Genomic DNA, 19,330 nt, shown 5'->3' on the forward strand with positions numbered 1-19,330 from the left:
CCATTCTGAAATTCAGTTTGGGGTTCAGGAGATTGTCGTGACCAGGACCACACCCCTAAATGCATTGAAGCAACTGCCATGTGATTGGTTGATTAGATAATTGCATTAATGAAAAATTGAACAGGTGTTCCTAATAATCCTTTAGGTGAGTGTATATCACTGTCTAAAACATAATTAGGTTTTTCTATAAAATGGTACTTTCCCCCGTGCTCTCCCCTACTTGTTTCCTGCAAGTTTTTGCAGAAAGTATCAATATCTTGTAAAAATCTTTAAATGTCTGTTAATAGTTGTTTTTCCTCTTTCTTCTGAACTCTGCTCTCTCACCCCTGTAGTCATTTTCACCAGCAATGTAAGACAACCTGTTGCTGTTGATGATTGCCTTGAGTAATGGGAGTAGGATTCACAGAATGCGTTGCATGATGGTTAATACAGGTTCTTGCATCCCAAAAATTTCTGACATGGTGCTTTTTACTGACTGTCTGCTGCTGACACACATTGCTTATTCATTACATGACCAACAAGAATGTCAAGTTGAAGTTGGGCTTGAGCCAGAAATGATGTTAAAATAACTGCCATACAAACTGCAGTGGCATTTTAACAGCATTTGTCACCTACAATAGAGAAAGACAGTTTGCACAGATGAACATGTTGTACAAGTATGGATCTCATTTGAACATATCTATGCCTGTAAATATACTTTAAATAATATCAGGGTTAGTTGCATTCTCTGTATTGTGTAAATGAATATGCTGTTTCATGTTGCTTTGCTTGTTGGACCTGTTAAAAATGATAAACATTTTCTATTATTTTGTATTTGCTATTTGAGATGTTTCTGCTGTTATATAAAGGCACATTAGGTGGGTAAAGGCTTTTTTACTTCCCAATAGTCAAAACTATCTACAAAATGATGAAACACCATTTTCTCCCTCACCTGTAGCAGCAGTGTACTGGTGGCCATTCATCTAACTGTTCAGGCTCATTACCACAGGGGAACGTAAAGGCACTTAGCAACGCTTGCTCAACCAGCTATTGTTTTTAACCAGAAAAGCTTCGGGGGAGGTAAGGCTCTCAGCTCAGCTGCTGGCGCCAAACTTCAGCCTTTTATAAATGTGCCTGGTTGAAAACAATAGTCTTACACTGCTTCACTAGTTGAGACACAAGAAAGCACATTTTCTGATAATGAAACAAAGGAAGTGAATGCTGAGGTTGAACAACAGTATTGGAGACTTCATATGGTAAAATGGTGCTGTTTTTTTATTAATTACTTACAGTATTTATAGTTTATATTGCACTTCCAAGTTAGTTAAAAACAAATAGTGCAATTTACTACACACACACACATTACAATAAAGGTACCATGCAACATACAAACAAGCTTAATACAAAACAACATCCGTGTAGCTAGGAGCTGCCTGCAGCTGCAGTAGAAAAAGCAAAGTCCTGCTTCTGAGCAGGAGACAGGGCTGACAATGGCTGACAGTGCACTGACTCGTCAAGGCCTTTCACGGTGAGAGGTTTTAAGTCTTTAGGCTGGTTATTGCGTGGGGTTGTGTAGCAGACAGTACTCTAAAGTTATACGTCTATGGTCTCAGATTCCTAAATGGGAATCTACATTAAAAAAGGTGTACAATGTATACAACAGGATGTTTTCATATTTGTTTAACATTCTAGTTTAAAGGAAAATTTGAAAACAGTCAACTATAAATGGGGGGTGGGGGGGTGGGGTCTGTCTGCTTTGGGATAATTTCTTGTTATAAAAACTTATTAAAAACACATCTTTGGTCCATGCTCAAATCCATGACTTGGCAAAACTTTGGCTTCTCAAGAATCCTCAAACAGTGAACACAAAGAAGGAGCTACACAGGATTTACACATCTGGGTCTGCATTTAAGACATAAAGGACAGTAAAAAAAATAGCAAAGTTGACATAAATACTACAAAAGCATCCATGGCCTGATTAAAAAGGTTCCTATTTAAATAGCAGGTGGCAGATGGTAAATATGGTGTCACTTCTTACATGATACAGAGTTCTGACTGGGGGTTTATGTGTTTTAATTTCTTCCATTATATATATATATAGTGAAAATAATAATGAACAGAGAAGCACCTGTTTTTTTCAGCAGAGTATAGCTGCATTAGGATAGTAACTGACATAAGCAAAATCAGTCAAGTGTTAACCAAGTTTCATGTCGAGGATTACAGCCAAGACAAGCAGCACAACAAAGGACACATGAGAGCATTTGATGGTAAGAAACGTAGAAACAGCTCCAAAATCCTTTGGTTTATGTGAAACATAATTAACTCAGATCCTGAAAGGAAATGTTTTTTTTTTTTGATCAAACAGACACATACGCACGCACGCAGGCGCGCGCGAACACACACTCACACACACGCACACACACACACACACACGCACGCACGCACAATCCCATAGGTAAGAGTCTATATGGCCACAGCAGCCAAAGTGACTTAGCTACAGAGTTCAACATCTGTTTCCAGTTCCAAGTTCACATGGCTCACTGCATCAACAGTTCCAGGTAATGCAAGCCTGGCGGGGACCTTATGAAAACTGACCGTCTCTGATGAATGTGTCAGCATAAGGGCACATGAGAGAGTGAGTGAGTGAGTGTGTATGTGTGTGAGAAAGAGAGAGAGCCAAAGACTTGGGAGGGGGTGTGTGTCTGAATTTTCTCAACACTATTCCAGCAGTGCATGAGGAACGACTGCCTTCTAGGAAAGGCAATACAAATATGGCACACTTTGAGAGAAGGAGAGAGAGAGAGAATGGACTCTAAGCCATACCTTCATAAGGGGAGCACCACATCTTATTCTTGCTGTAAGTCCTAACTCTTTTGATGTTATCTCTCCTTGATGTGGCATGACTCACACCAACGTCTCACATTGTCAAGTGGGGTGGGGTGAGATTGGGGGTGTTGCCATGGAGGGTAACAGAGGTGGTTGCGTGACAGGATATGATGGAGGGTGTTTGACTGCTCATCAGCAACTGCACTGGTTTCTGTGGGTTTCTGGCTTGACTTGCAAAACAGAACCCCTTGCCTTCCCGTCCCAACCCCGCCCCCTCCCCCCTCCATCGAACAGCTCCTTCAGCTGGAAAGCTCAGCAAGGGTTTATTTTCACGGACGGGGAGCGAAAACAGCCCTCTCTTTGTTTTGGCTGCCATGCCGTTCCCAGTGGAGGAGGCGTGGTGTCCTGAGGACTGGGGCTGAGCCTCAGAGGGGCCACGTGGAGGAGGACAGTGGGGGTTGGGGGTGCCCGGGTATGGGTCCCTCTCAAACAGGGTGCGAGGACAGCTCCAGCAGGGTGGGTGTTGTTGTAGAGGCCAGGTGGTGGAATCCCACCTCTGTGTTTTCTACTATGGTGATGTCAGCATCTTCCCCTTTCCCTCGCTGGCGACGGATGGCACTGAAATACGCATTCATCAGCTGCATGATCTCAGTCAGCTGTGAGAGAGAGAGAGAGAGCGAGAGAGAGCGAGAGAGAGAGAGCGAGAGAGAGAGAGAGGTCAGATTGGTGGCAGTCTTAGTGTCTGTCTGGCACTGTCACAGGAGGGTGGAGAGGGTTGATGTCATTCAGCTGCTAGAAAAACTGGATCCTCCAGAAACCGAGGATGATGTTATTTGGCAGATTCTGGAGGACACACACACCCCGTGATCAGAAAGAAAGGCCTTACATGTGTGTGAATATTTCCTCACTTTGACATATTTTGTTCAGCAGCTGTTGCAGAAAAAAGGGAGGGCACTGCAGAGGAGTTCATTTGTTCATCCATCTCTCCGTTACCCTGACCTTGGTGAACATGACCACCAAACCGCCATAAGCCACCATGACCATTACCCTTCCTCTAGTCCTCCTAATGCCTGCCTAAACATGGTGTGTGAGAACACAGACTAAAGTCTTTGGCTTCAACCTACACCTACTCTTCAACTTTAACTGTAACTCTTGAATCACCCTTAACTCCATGCCTAACCATAATCACCCCCTGCAAATCCGCCCTCTCTCTTTTTTCCTGCCCAGTAGATCAAAACTCTGCACATTTATGTCAGAGCAATATGAGGCCTTAAGTTCATAGAAGTGGGAGTCTTTCTCGGTTGTACTTCAATTCGCCCGTGCATCCAATAAATAAATAAAAGACAGTTTTGTGAGATCACAGAGGGATTTTTTGTTCCGTGTGGGAAGATGCAAGCAGATCTGCCCAGTGAATGGCAAGATTTGTTCTCTTGTGAAAAAAAAAAGTCTGTTTGGAAGAACATCCATGTTTCTGAGTAATGTTGCCTAATATTTTTCTCTAACCACTGCAATAAAACTCACCCCCAGTTGACATGTAATACCAGGAAGTTAGACTTTCGGTGGTTAGCATCGGTTGGAGAGCAGGGGCAGGTTATGTGCCCTTTATTTAGACCAAATTAATGAGTGTTTTTAAAGTGGGTCAGAGAGGTGTAGGGAGGGGGTATCATGAGCAGACAGCCTGCTTCTTTCACTTACTCTGAAGAACACTTCATAGTGATAAGGCCACTTGGCCCTGCACTGTAACACAAACTGAATTCTGACAATGGTGCAGATAGATTGCGTCTCTGCTCCCTTTGGCTTCCTGTGAATGTTAACCCGGGGGGTGTGAGCCACTATACCTTGGTGGTTTCAAACAGCAGATCTCGATCCCCAGCTGTGATTTTGAAGGTGTTGCTGTCAGATACGCCATAGGAACAGATCTGGCCATAAGGGAATGACTCCAGGGCCTCTGCCTCTCCCTGCCGATACAGAGACACGGATGTAGCAGCTACACCCAACCACAACTTCTGGGAAAAACTCCCTGTCGAACTCTGGAGTGAGGAAGAGGTAGCAGATGTCAGAACAGCTTACAGTTATCCCTTAATTTACCTCAAGAGTCCAAGTGACTTTAGCACTGCGGGAGTCCAACAATAAAACTTAAGCATGACCTCATAATACTCACAATATAAAAGTCCACTTCGTAAAGAGTGCATCCAAAGCCCGACCACTGGCGTGCAATTGTGAGGTAAGCAGCCATACTATCCCTGCGGCTATAGCCGGCCAGACCTTTCCAACGCTCCAAGATGGATCCCATGACAGCTGCAGCCTCCTCCTTCAGCCGGCTCCGCAAACGCATATCCTGCTCCACCTTTTGCTTGTGTGCTGCTGTAGCTGTGTGGCTCCACAGTGTCCCGGCCAGGAGGCCCGTGGGGAAGAGCTGCGTTGTGGGGCAGCCCTGAGCTGCCACCTGACAAGGAGGCACAGCTTGGGGTGCAGAAAGGGACAAGAGGACTCGAGCTTCTAGCATGTGACCTGGGAAAAGCTCGTCCAGAGGCGGGCAGGGGGCGTGTGTGCTGAAGTCACCCATTAGACACTGAAGCCTCAGGGCAGCTAAGGTTTGCAGGTCCTCTTCACATGATGGCAGCTGGCCACGCACCACCATCTCATGGCACTGCAGTGAAAAGGCCAAAACCAGGACAAACAGGGAGAGACAGAACAGGACGAAAAAAAAGGTACAATTTGTCAGCAATAGCCTCAGTCCTGCCATCAATCCTTTCTGCCCCACCCTGTTTTATTGTATCCCATAACTCTTTTATGAGAGTCCACAGGAAAAAATGTTCTAATGAAGCCAGTGCTGGCTGCCTTTTGCCCCCTCTGCACTACAGCCAGTGCTCTTAGTCATGATTTTTATGCACCGTGCTTTATTGCAATCACAGCCGGTAAGACATTAATGATTGTTAAGTAAAAACATAATAATCCAATGAAAAACTAGGAATGAATCACTGCAGGACAATAAATTATATCTCATTATCAGCACTGAAATGGCCACTTATAATGAAGGCACTCTCAAAGGAGGTTTCTACCCTTTGAGGAGTTGTGTTCTGGTCCATTACCTGCTCAAAGAGGAGGAGATACTCAATGCTGTCCACTGATATGCTGTCAGCATCTAACAGGCAGTAGAGCTTGAAACACAGTTTCCATTGGGATTTAGACTCTGACTCTTTGGTGGAGAGGCTGCACAGAAGAGGGACAGAAAGGGTTAGAAAGCTGGGAAAGGGAACAAATATACTAATATACAAATGGTATACCAAGAGTCTTAAGCCTAGGTGTTAATATGTTACAATATGTTGCCTCCTCAATGTGTAATACCGTTGTTCAGTAACTTGGCAGTTTGCTGAGTTTCACGTTACCCTGTCACTCAGAGTTGTGTGGACGTAGACTCCCACACTTGTTTAAAAAAACAAAGATCCTTTTAATCCAGCTGGATGCCTTATCGTTTCATTCGAGACTTTGCCTTGCACAACCAAATGACATCAGCTTCACCTTGGCTATCCAGCGGCTGGTTTTGCTGACAAAAAGTCCAGTTTCCCAGCAGGGCGTCATGTTTGACAAACAAGACCAGACAAGGTCACCAGTTATCAAGAATACTGGATAACATTCAGCATGGAAGTGAAGATAAATATACAATCCACCACTCTGTTCGCATTCATCTAACGAGTTACAAATAGCTCAGATTCCTGCCAGACTTAAGAGTGTTTCGATAGGGTGTCTGCGTGTTTGGTTTTATTGTGTCTAACTTCCTCACAGTGTCTGTCTGTTCTGTTTTACAGGGTAAAGAGAGACATATACTTTTCAAACCTGGTAAGGATGTCTGCGATCAGAGCGCTGCCTGCGACTGGCTGCTCCCACAGTACGTTCTGCTCGTACAGTGCAAACGTGTTTTTGCTCTCTTGCAGGCCGAGCTTCTCCTGTATCCTTCGAACCACCTGGTGAGGGGCATAGGGGAAGTGGGATGAAAAGAATTGCAATTTTTGTTATTGCATGGCTTAGCAATGTCACACGACTCCTCATTAGGCTAGGAAGTTTTGAATAGGAAGACTGAGAAAAGTTGTACTATATAGAAGAATACAGACAAATGCGCCCAAACCTCATTGGCGGTAGTGTGAGAGCTGATGTACAGCTGGCAGGATCCGGGGCCAGGATAGTGTACAGTGCACAGCATCTCCTGTCGGCTCATCAACATCTGGATCTCCTCCCAGGATGGCACACACTCCCGACACTTGGTCTTCTCCAGAGCCTCACTGATGAATGACGCATAGTTATCCATCTCAGACTCAGGACTCTGGCTCTGGATCCTGCAAGAAAGATTCAGAGTCAGACAAGTGGAAACATACCATGTGTGTGTGTGCTAGATATTTGCCAGCAAAACAAAAATGTTGAATACTTAAAAGTGAGAACTTGTTAACGCTTGTGATGTTAACAGTGACTAAAAGTCTGAAAAGTGTTATGCTCTGATTATGGACTTTGGTCATCCTTTTGATTCAACAAAGTTCTTTATTTTCTTTGGGCTGGCAATGCTCAAAAGTCAATGAGGCGAGGAATGACAAATGTTCTCACTTTAGCTCTTAGGGAACTTAAAAGGCTCAACATCCCTCAATCCTTCAAAGAAAAGGAAAACGGCAAGGAAAACATGTTTGACTTTGGGTAGCGCATGAAACAGGAAAAGGTGTTTCCGCTCCTGTGAACTGGAGTGACCTGCCACTTCCTCCCGGTGGAGTGTCCAGGAGTGGTAGGTGAGAGTATGGGTTTGCCGTTGTTTTAAAGAAGGGGACACAGGCAGCAGACAACACACGCTCACTGGAGCCTGAAGTCTCACACACTTTGCGGAGTATCAAAAGTGTGAAATACAACCTTATGGAGTTATGAGCTCAGTCCTGTGTAAACACAGGAAAAAAAAATAGGAAGGAAACAATTATACTGTGATGTTCGTCCCAAAATACACAAAACGGTAGACAGAGAGAGGCAAACAAGAGGGCCTCAAAAATATTCGATGTCTCCCTCTCTCATAACTATATGGCCACAGGATGGGATTTGTCCCGCTGAAACATAATTAGGAATGTTCCACGGAGTCTGTGTGATCCTTCCTATATTGTCCTCTCTTCACCCTTCTCTGCTCTTTCCTTCTTTCTTGCCCCCCCACCCCTCTGCTTTCTTTCTCCTGGCCTATTCTCTCTGACAGCAGACATTCCCTGGGGGTTCTCAGGGCACTGGGGGAGTGGAGGAAGGTTTCTGGGCCCACTGCCCAGCTCCAGTCTTAGCTCTGCCCAGCTGCAACCTCAGCACTGATCCACAGAGTGAGAGAGTGCGTGAGAGCGACGGCAAGACATATCAAAACACACAGACAGCGAGTTCCACTGCGTTATTATGAATCACCATTGCATGCAACTTTTCCATTAGCTAGAGGGTAATTCACAGTACAGACATATAGATAGAAAACTGTAGTGGTTTAATGGCATGGCGTTAGACAGAAAATCTAGAGCAGGATTTAGCACTGCTTGTAACCTAGATTAGCATGCTTGACAGAGGGGCTAATTCAGACCTGCAAATCCAGCCCTAAAACACTGGATCTGTCTGGGGGAACATGCTAACAATGTGAAGGCATATCATGCTACTATATCTAAACTGGTGGTTAACGGTGCTGGCGCCTGCTTTTTGTCCGCTGTCTAGACCCCGTGTTTTTCCTGCTACTACACACTTGTTCACCTTCATCTCCCAGCACGAAGGGGATCCACTAACCTGTTCTCCCTCACACATTCCCTCATAACCAACAACTGACTCCTGGTCTGATGTCACTACAACTTGTGCTCTGATCACACTCAATGGGTCCTCTCGAGTGAATATATTCAGCTGAGGTAAACAAAAAACATTTGAATTACATACGGCAACTATATATCATATATATAGCACTTCACTTCTCTATACATTTTTAATCTGTGACCAGTATTTGATTTTACTCGAGGCCTAAAAACATTAAAGTCAACTGTATCGCTTCTTCGAAACATGAGTATACTTTGTGTGTGTCTCACCTCTTTAGGTGGAATCGCAAGTACTTGAGTACGGTGGGCCCAGGTAGGAAGGTGCAACTCATGCAGGTGAGAAGCTGCCAGTAGCGGAGGTGTGCAGCAGTATACGGGGCAGGCGTGTAGCTGGTCTGCTTCACTAGCTGGCAGTAGACCTCGTCGCGGAGGGGCCGCAGGTCCAGGCAGGTCTGCAGCACGCCCTGGATGATGGGAATGGGACCCCTTGCAGACTCCAGCTGCTGCAGGCAGTTGAACAGCTTCACAGCCTCCTCACGCACAGAGCCGTAGCCTTTCCCACTGTGGTCTGGAGAGAGGAGGAAGAGGATGGGTGCAATATTGTGTATTTTGAATTTCTTTTTGTTTTCTCCATTTTTTACATGTGTGTATGATGCTAACATTTTATATAGCAAACATTATTGAGTTGCAGCACATGTTTAAGCTGTAATACAATAGTTTATTTAATTTATTGTTCTTACTGCCTTTTTTATCTTTTAATTTTGTGGTTTGCACTTGTTTTAATGAAATAGCCAAACCAAGAAAGGTTGTTGTTACAGTGACCTGCACTGCATTGTGCTAAATGCTGCCTATCAGCAATTCAAACAACAACAGTAATCACAGAGGTTAAACTGCTTCTTTCCAATTAGCAATAAAGTCCATTAATGGTAGTTACAGAAAGTGCTTGCTAACTGTACATGCATAAAGGCTTAAATGGTCAGTTTCTGTTAGGTAGCATAAATAACTGTTAATATAGTCAAGATTATAAGATTGTTTATCTATTATATAACATCTTCCAAAAGGCTCAGCCATCAACACCGAGAATTTAACCTACTTGTTTTATGATCTAGTTTAAAATTATATGAATTTCAAGCATTTTGTAGTCTGTGCTAATTACGTTTACCCTTATCATCATTTTTACCTGCAACTTCAAACATTGTTGCTACAATGATGTATGACGTGTACATGCTAACTGCTTACATGTGTGCTCCAGGCTGCCGTAGGGGAAGGGCAGCAGAGGAGCATACAGGGGGCCATGGGTGTACTTCAGGATGGGGTTGTGCTGGTAGATGTGCTCCACTACCTCTGGGTTGAACTTATTCTCCTAAAGTACACAAGTGAAAAAACGTTGACAACAATATCAATAGACACAGTAAAGACCAAAGTTGCACATGCCCTCAATATGCCTGCTGCCAACCTGGAAGCAACTCCTTGAGTGAGTGTGTGTTTGTCTGTCAGGGGTGACCAAGGACGATTTGACCAGAGTCACAATTCAGCTCTGGCAACTTTCAAAGCGGCAGGAAGGTCAAGTGATGACCCAGCAAACCACACAAGCATGAATGACATGTTATATTTTATCTGCTAGTGTCAATGAGTTTAGTGTGTGTGTGTGTTTGTGTCTTTCGATGCCTATGTGGATAGATGCCTTCCAGCAGTACAGATGGCTTCCATGCTACTGCCCTCCAGCACCTGCTGCTCATTAGCAACATTGCCACTGCTCTGGCTCTCTCCTGCCTCTGTAACTCCACCAAACCAGCAACCCTTTCTCTCTGGCTACAAGACAAGTTCGCTTTCACCCCTCCTTAGTGGGGCAAAGTTGACACATTCTTCTGAAGTGTTTGGTGCACACTGGTGACAGGCTTGTCTTTTTGAAATGTGAGAATGAGATGCTGCTCTGTGGAGGATGAACAGCGAGATGGAGCACAACAACCCAGATGATATTCATACCCTGTACATAGATGATTTGGCCCGTAGGCTGTCTCTTTCCTTTGGTCTTCCACTGACACATGCAGTAGTTTAACATTTTGGGAAATAAGCTCATGTCTTTTCTGCTAAAAGCTAGATGAGAAGATTGATACCACTCTCAAGTCTGCACGGTAGATAAGATACATCCAGCACCCGGCTAACTTAGCTTAATGCTAGCACTGGAAACCAAAGGTAACAAAATCCACCTACCGTCCAGGATCTCTAAAGCTTACAAATTTAAAACTGGAATGTAAAAACAACAGTTCACCAGGGGTTATGTACTAAACTTGGCTGGGACCAGTAACTTCCTGGGTTCTTCAGTGGTTCCCTGGTATCTGGTCCTGGCCAAGAAATAGTCCAGTGCATTGTCATTTTTACACTTCGGTTTTTGTACAGATTAAACGAACAAGATATAACATTTCAGTCAGAGAGAAATGAAATGAACTCTCTGCATGAAAGTGAACAAGCATATTTTCCAAAATGTTGAACTTTTAAAGACAATTGTCATTTATTACAACTTTGGATCTAAGAACTGGTAATACTGCAGCATTGCCAAGGTCAGTGGAGGCAAGACACAAGCTGTCATATAATAAAACAGCTTGTAAACAAGCCAGACGTTTCAGCTAGATTATCTAAACAACTTTATTTGAAGGTAAACCAAACCTGAGTGCAACTGAAATATGGCTAATAATTCCTTAGTTCACAGGAAAACTATAGGCGACGAAGTCTGTGTGTTAACTGTGATGGACGTTTACATCAGACAGCTTGTCTTCATTTTCACTTCCAAACAAGTTTGGCTCACCTGTAAGTTAGTCTGACTGCTTTTGTTTCTTGCTCAGATTTAATTTTAGTTGCATACCCAGATCTTAGTAATTGCAGTAACCTTATTACAGACCCAAATTATTATAACCCAGAGTTAGCCTTTAAATGTAATGTGTTAAAAAGTTTGCCATTCTAATCTGTTCTCCAGATCTTCTCTCCATTTTTCTCTCTTTGACACATGGCCTCTGGCTGTAGGTCCAAGGCTAAAACTGTAATCCCTGCTCTCCCCTGTGTCTGTGGCTGGAACATGAATCTATGCTTTAAAGATAAGGGAGTAGGCCTGTTCACACAAAGCCTCTTCTGTTCATTCTCTCTTTGATTTTTGCAGCAGCAGTCCTAATCTCACACTCATGAGGGAAATGCCTCGCCTATTAGAGAAAGTGTGCCTGTGCATAAAGGTGAGGGAGGGAATTCAACAGACTGAGGGAGTGGGTCGGGGGGGTGTGGGAGTCTTCAGGGGGGAAAGCATAAGAGAGTGAATGGGGAGCATTTTTAAAGCAGGCTCCCTCTGTTGCTCCAGAATATAAACTTGGCCCCTCCTAGCGAAGAAGATGGGGGCAGAAGGAGGCAAGTAGATTAACCATTTTTTATGAGATTAGGGCCTCTCTTTGGGAGATTACGGAGACAGGAGGCCAGGCAAAGGACTGCTTATCTGGCCTTGCTGCTTCACACCAAGCCCTCCTCTCTCTGCCAAAACTGCCCCTCTCTTCACCCCAGGGGCAGACTGATGCAAGATGAGTCATCTATCTGCTCAATGAGATTCCAGCACACCATGCTCTCTAGCAACCCCTGGTCTAAAAATATGGCTGCTCCTTATAAACATAATTCATTCTCCTTCCACGTGAGAAGGTAAAGCAAAAAGGGTCCTTTCAAGTCCTTTCACATTGCACACACACAGATTTTCTGAGCGCTCAGTAGCTGGAATTGCCTTTATCTTGAAATGACCTCTCTGCCTCAGGTCTATTATTATGTCCTGTCCCAGTGTAGTGGAATAAGATGAGGTCATTCAAAAGAGAAAGGCAAGCAGAGGAAACTTTGGACTCCCAGCCTGATGAGGCGGTGTGGTTTTTATGGTAACAGAGCAGGGTCGAGCAAAAGCAACTGTGTATATATGCGTGTTGTGGCCCACCTCGATGTCTCGAATCAAGAGCTGTGTTGGTGTTTCCACTGGTGCTTTGGTATCAATGATTTTCTGTATAGCACATGCCCAGTGCACAGCCTCATTGAAGTGCTTGGTGTAAAGCCTGTAGCAGTGCTTCCGCCCATATACTGTGATGCTCCAGTAACCTGAAAGAAACACAAAACAAAAACATTGCATTTTATGTGATTGGCACTTAAATTTATACTGCATGTTATTTAACAGAGTAATTTAAGTAAATAGGGAAGAGAGCAGTGAGATTTCCCTGCACAGGACACCCTGCATATCTAGCGTGACTCCCTCTCCCCGACTTCCTCTCTTAGTTTCACTGAGAATCAAAGGTCAGCCTGAGAGGAACCTCAGACCACGCCAAAACCAAACGAGAACAGTTATCCTAGAGATGAGTTAGGACATAAATTACAATCCCAAAATTAAGGTTTTACAACTGAGATTATGACATGGTGGTATTTCCATTGCCTAATTTGAACCTGTTTGTTGCCTTTACATTAAAGGGTCAGTAATGCCAAACTAATATTTCATGGTAACAACCAGAAAATACACAGAGGAAGTAAATATTTCATGCAACTCTATGTGACAAATTTCTTAGTTGCTTAGGAGGAACACAAAGTTGTTCAGTAGTAAAATAGCCAACAAAGCTTGGGACAAAGCCACTGTTATAAGTGCACTTCTGTCCAGAAAACTCCCCAGGCATATTGAGTTAGTAAGACCAATTTTTGGGTTTGGGTTTACACAACGGTTTGGACATTTTAAGTGGTTTGGTGAAGTCAGCAAGACATAATCCCCTCTATTGACGAATAGGCAGACAGAGAGTGAAATGTTTTGACTAATACAGACACACAAAAAGGACAAGACATCCCTGTGTCTCTTCCTGTGCAAAGACGTTCCGCTTTATTCTCTATGTCTTTTGTTTCTTTCATTCCAGAAAGGGAAGGGAGATACTCAGATGTGAGGTTTCTAGACCAACCATGAGCCCTGTTTTGGACCAAACACAGCTGGGGCTTCCCAAACTTACTCATAGTAATAGCACTCATGGGAAGGGAAAGGGGACCACAAAAGTTCACTTACATATCGAGAGACCCAGAAAAACTTCCTAGGAATTTTTGAAAATGTCTATGGTCACCACACCGCCTAGGGAATTAACACAGGTCTTAAGTATATATGAGTGTGAGTCAGCTATGCATCAGCCCTTCTGTGTGCCCCTCACCCGTCTCCTTGTATGTCTGCTTGTCTGGCCAGATGACAGAGCAGAGGTTGGTGAGGACCAGCGTGCCCAGTCTGCGGGCTGCTTTTTCTGGTCCGCTGTAGTAGTCGAGGGAGTCCTGACTCAGCACGAACCAGTACCGGCGCTGCTTGATCCAGTTGCCTCGCACTTCACGCAACAGCCACCCTTTAAATAAGATATACACATGTCATATAGAAACTCAACTTCAAAACGTAATAACACAGTGACTCTTACTATTGCCAGTTGAACTGAAACCATTATTTAAATAATAATTTGGTCAAACAACAGAAAATTAATCTGGAACAATTTTGATAATAGGTTCATAGTTTAAGTCATTTTGGCAAAAATTACAAACATTTGATGGTTCAACTTACTTGCAGCTCTACATGCGAGCATAAGCCTCATACATTAATGGGGATGGGCATTGTTTGAAATATTTTGATAGTCATGCCAAGATCATGGTTACAGTATTGATAACAAAACAATACTTTTACAATACATTACATTGAGAAATATACTCTTTTTTTTAATCTTGCCGGCATCAATTAAGTTGCCATTTTATTATGCTATCAGACAAAGCCTTATTTACACAGTACCAACACACCAAGGCAAGAATTTCCCTTGAAAGGTCTGGGCGGTAGGTGGGCTAGTCATGGAGCTACTAAACCAGTGCTGCACCATGTCTTCACTCAGAATAATCCCCAGGGCATGTAACTGTCCATAAAGTTTGTTGCAGTCTGTATGTGACTGCCTTGTTGGGTAAATACTAGGGGATAAAAATACAGCCAGCTAATGGCATAGGCATTAAAGCCTGCATGCAGGCAACATAATTACCACTTTAGAGGTTGACAGAAAGAGAACGAGAGCAAGACTATATGTACTGGAACAGTGTGAGAGAGAGAGACAAAGAGAGTAAAGCAGACATGCATTCAGCCAGTTCATAGGCATTCCCATTGGTCTTGCCAGTTCTGGATCTACTGTGCAAGACTGTTGTGTTCCCAAAGTCCTGAGGGTTTGGAAAGACTGCAACAGCCCGGTTCCACTGTTTCCAAACAGAAGTGGACCTCTTCTCCCCCTTCAGCCATGTGTGCAAATTGTTCCTGATAAATATTTAATCTCAAAGTTGATCTACTAGTTTGGCAGAGCTCTGTCCAGATGCTGCCTGGAGAAAACAGACAGAGGAGGATTGAAGAGTCCTGGTATGGGGGTCACAGTTCATCATGACGGCTGACGGGAGAGGCTGGCACCGATACTAGCCAGGGTGGAACCATCCGCGGGGGCAGGGCACTGTGCCACTTGTGGGGTGGCTGAGCATGTGCGTTCATATGGCTTGTGCATCCATACTTGAGAGTGGTTTTAAAGGAACAATTAGGCAATGTACCTTCAGCTTCCTACCCTGTGAAAACAGCAATGACGCCAAACCAGCATCACAACTTCCTCTGTGGTTAGCAAGCTGTGTGCCACCTGTTAGCCAGCGCTCATTTCGCCTGCATCTTTCTTCCCTCTGCTCTCACTCTCTTCCCATTTACTTTAATCTACCTCATTTCTCTTCTCTCCCTGTTTTTGTCCTTGCCTCAAAGTGGTTTTCCCAGGCAGTGCAAAGCTTCCATTGCCTCACTGCTACTCCAAAATAAAAATGGGGGGTGGGGGGTTGAAGCCTCTCAGGCTATCTTTCCTGTTTGAGAATGCTTTTAGTGGCAGGTTTGAACCAATCATAAACCCACCCAATATAGCCCAAAGCAAAAACCCTGGAGGTACTTAACACCACATCAGAGGGGGGCAGCATCAAAACCCAACGTGAAATGGATAAATAAAAACCATGAGGTAAGTCGGGCTAAGCTCGCTGACAGCCTGGATGTAGGATGGGGGAGGCAGACAAGCTGACTGGGTGAGAGACATGGAGAGAAGGGCATGCCTCCTACCTTGACGCCTCTGTCACAGACATGGGACGTCCCACAGAGGCTGCTCTATTTGGGAATTTAAACAGTGCGATAGGTAAAGGAGAAAGACAGAAAGAGCAGCAGAGTCCCGGGACCCCCTGTGTACCCCTCCTATGGACCCTCATCTGGATCCCATCTCTGTGGCCTGCTAATGTCTCCCCTGGGGGCCATGGCTCGCCCTTAATTTGTTTCATTTGTGAACCCTGACCCCCAACGCCCTTCCCCCTCAAACACAGATTGAGCAAACAATCTATCTCTGTGCATTTCTATCTCTTTACTGCACGCCTCCTGTCACTATGATTTTTAAATAACATTATAATATACAAGCACTGCAAATAAAATACACCCCACTTTAAAGTTTCATGCACATTTTTGAAAAATTGCTCCGCAGGCTAGTGCTTGCTGGTATTTCGCAACTAATTTATCAGTAAAACACTTTTTCACTTAAGGCAAACATTTTCCTGTTTTACTCTCAGCCCCTGAACCAAAAGCCATAAGATTGACTTCATTTTAAAGGTTTTGTAAATACAGTCTAAAATCAGACAGAAATTATGAGAGTATAGCTTGCTCTGTCAAATTCCTGTGGGAATCAAAAATTATTAGGTCTGCTACTGTTGTCAGCTGGCTGTTCTGGAATTTTAACAATGTACAGTTGAAACCAGACGTTTACATACACTATATAAAAAGACACATGCTTTTTTGTCATGACATGAAATCAGACAATCACTTTTCCTGTGTTTTATTATTTATATTTGCTAAATGCCAGGATAATGAGAGAAGGATTTATTTAGACTATTTTTTTTAATTACTTTTGTCAAAGTCAGAAGTTTACATCCATTTCATTAGTATTTGGTACCATTGCCTTTAAACTGTATGACTTTGGTCAAACGTTTTGGATATCCTTCCACAAGCTTCTCACAATAGTTGGCAGGAATTTTGGGCCATTCCTCCTGACAGAACTGGTGTAACTGAGCCAAGTTTGTAGGCCGCCTCGCTAGCACATGCCTTTTAAGCTCTGCCCATAAATTTTCCATAGGATTCATAGATCAGGGCTTTGTGATGGCCACTGCAAGACATTGACTTTGTTATCCTTAAGCCACTTTGTAACCAGTTTGGCAGTATGCTTCAGGTCATTGTCCATTTGGAAGACCCATTTGCACCCAAGCTTTAACTTCCTGGCTGATGTCTTGAGATGTTGCTTCAGTATTTCCACATAATATTCTTTTCTCATGATGCCATCTATTTTGTGAAGTACACCAGTCCCTCCTGCAGCAACAACCCCACAACATGATGCTGCCACCCCTGTATTTCACAGTTGGGATGGTGTTCTCAGGCTTGCAAGCTTCGCCCTTTTTCCTCCAAACGTAACGATGGTCATTATGGCCAAACAGTTCGATTTTAGTTTTGTCAGACCACAGGACATGTCTTCAAAAATTAAGGTCTTTGTCCCTGTGTGCATTTGCAAACCGTAATCTGGCTTTTTTATGTTTCTTTTGGAATAATGGCTTCTTCCTGGCAGAGTGGCCTTTTAGCCGATGTCGGTACAGTAATCGTTTCACTGTGGATAATGACACACTCTTACCAGCTTCAGCCAGCATCTTCACAAGGTCTTTTGTTCTTGGGTTGATATGCACATTTCGGACCAAAGACACAGAACCCGTTTCCTTCCTGAGCGGTATGATGGCTGGACATTCCCATGGTGTTTATATTTGCTTATAATTGTTTAAACATATGAACGTGGCACCTTCAGGCATCTAGAAATTGCACCCAAGGATGAACAAGACTTGTGCAAGTCCACAATTCTCTTCCTGATATCTTGGCTGATTTCTTTTGACTTTCCCATGATGTTACACAAAGAAGCAGTCTGTTTCAGGTGTGCCTTAAAATATATATATATGATTTATATAAACTTCTGGTTTCAACTGTAAATGGTCTTTTAAAATGAAAAAGCCCTTTAAAAGGCAGATTTGCTTTTGAAATATTATGAATTATAAATTGGACGTGAACTTTAATCCTTTAACAGAGTGTGAGAAGCTTAGCATCATGCAAGGAGGGGCAGTTCATTTAAACTGTAAATCAACAAAGATCTGTGTCAATAAACTGCTGTCTTGCAGGTTGTCTCTTGCTGTCACCACTCCATGGGTTTTTCAATTCATCTTCCCATCATCAGTGTATATCAGCAATGTTGGTGGCCTATTTTAGATACCGGGGCAATACATATTGAAAAAGGAGAAAGGCCCTAACGGAAGAACAGTTGAAAAAATATCTGTTTGCAACACTTGAGAGTATTCAGAGGGGTCTTGTGGTGGCTGTAATAGTCGGGTCGGTTAAAGGAAAACCCCGAGTGACAGTACAATCAATGGCCCGAGGAAAGTAGCTGCCCTCTGCTCTGGAGGGAAACTCTTCTCCTCCAACAGTGAGACCAGGACAGAGAGGGGACAGCAGTAAGGGAGGGGCACTAGCCAAAGGTGCACAGTAACTGCTGTCAGAATTAGGCAACCTGACTGCCGCCATTCCAAACAAGACGTAACTTATCCAAGTGCTGGCATTTTACTGCTCCCTTTCAGTAGCAGGCCAAGAAGAAAAAACAAGCGAAAAATCACACAGAAATATCTTATGAGATCATTCCTCAAAAGCATCAGACACCCAAGACGGCACTGCTGATGCCAGTAGCTATCCTTACATGAACACACAGAATCGGGAGGGGGAGTGGGAGCAGCTGTGGGCCACATGTGGCCAGAGAGGGGCTGGTTAAGGGACGACAGCGCAGCATGGAGCTACAACAGTTCTTCTTAGGAGACAATTAGGGCAATGAAATATGTACTCTACTTAATGAGATAACCAGCACCAACCTAACAATACAACAATAATATTTTATTAACTAGAGGACAAAGTATGGCTGCAACTAAAGATTGATTTCATTATTAATTAATCTAAAGATAGTTTTCTGATTAATCTATTGAATGTTTGGTCTGTAACATGTCACGAGCCTGAGATGTTTCCAAATTACACGTTTTGTCCAACCAACAGTCCAAAATACAAATATATTAAATTTGAATTCATACAAAACAAAAAAACAGCAGATACTTGCAATTAAGAAGCTGGAACCGATGAATGTTTAGCATCAGTGCTTCAATAATTAAATGGTAATCGTTTTATGTTGATTGAATAAATGATTAAATCAACCTATAGTTTCAGCCGTATGTTCAGATCACCAAAACTGTACAAAGTTCTGTTGAAGGAGGACCACAGTATTGGTGGTGTTATGTTCTGTCTTTGTTGTGTGAATCAGACTCACCTTTGACCAGCAGTTCAGGCTCTTCCTCCGAACCCATCTTATTATTCTGAATTATCATGTCCTTCATCTCGTCAGACACCTCTGAGACAGTGTGCCTGTGGGGAGGAGCAGATAGAGAATGTAAATAACTCTGCTTCCCTCTCAACTCAAGTCTTCCCCTGACTACCCCCTCCCATTGGATAGCTAATTGGCCCAGAGACACACAGTCGGCTGTGGACCCCCCTCCCCATGTGACACTGTGCCAACCACAAGCCTCTCTGATACTCTTAGGTGGGGGGGGTCACA

The 19,330-nt window shown here is 43.6% G+C and overlaps 1 protein-coding gene across 2 annotated transcripts in view; it reads right to left on the reverse strand.

Annotated features, from left to right (window-relative positions):
* Positions 1-1,231: 1,231 nt before the first annotated feature.
* plekhh3 (pleckstrin homology, MyTH4 and FERM domain containing H3) overlaps positions 1,232-19,330 on the reverse strand; it is a 31,726-nt gene continuing 13,627 nt past the window's right edge. For both annotated transcript variants that reach the window (XM_046034011.1, XM_046034003.1), the window contains exons 3-13: positions 19,046-19,140; positions 13,790-13,972; positions 12,556-12,713; positions 9,840-9,963; positions 8,871-9,168; positions 6,932-7,139; positions 6,643-6,770; positions 5,898-6,018; positions 4,967-5,455; positions 4,644-4,835; positions 1,232-3,461 (exon numbers count right to left, since the gene is read on the reverse strand). In XM_046034011.1, coding sequence (XP_045889967.1) covers positions 3,291-3,461; positions 4,644-4,835; positions 4,967-5,455; positions 5,898-6,018; positions 6,643-6,770; positions 6,932-7,139; positions 8,871-9,168; positions 9,840-9,963; positions 12,556-12,713; positions 13,790-13,972; positions 19,046-19,112 — 2,139 coding nt within the window. In that variant the 5' untranslated portion in view covers positions 19,113-19,140 and the 3' untranslated portion in view covers positions 1,232-3,290. The remainder of the gene's footprint in view (positions 3,462-4,643; positions 4,836-4,966; positions 5,456-5,897; positions 6,019-6,642; positions 6,771-6,931; positions 7,140-8,870; positions 9,169-9,839; positions 9,964-12,555; positions 12,714-13,789; positions 13,973-19,045; positions 19,141-19,330) is intronic.

This window comes from Micropterus dolomieu, linkage group LG02 (assembly GCF_021292245.1).
Source record: "Micropterus dolomieu isolate WLL.071019.BEF.003 ecotype Adirondacks linkage group LG02, ASM2129224v1, whole genome shotgun sequence".
Taxonomy (NCBI): Eukaryota; Metazoa; Chordata; class Actinopteri; order Centrarchiformes; family Centrarchidae; genus Micropterus; species Micropterus dolomieu.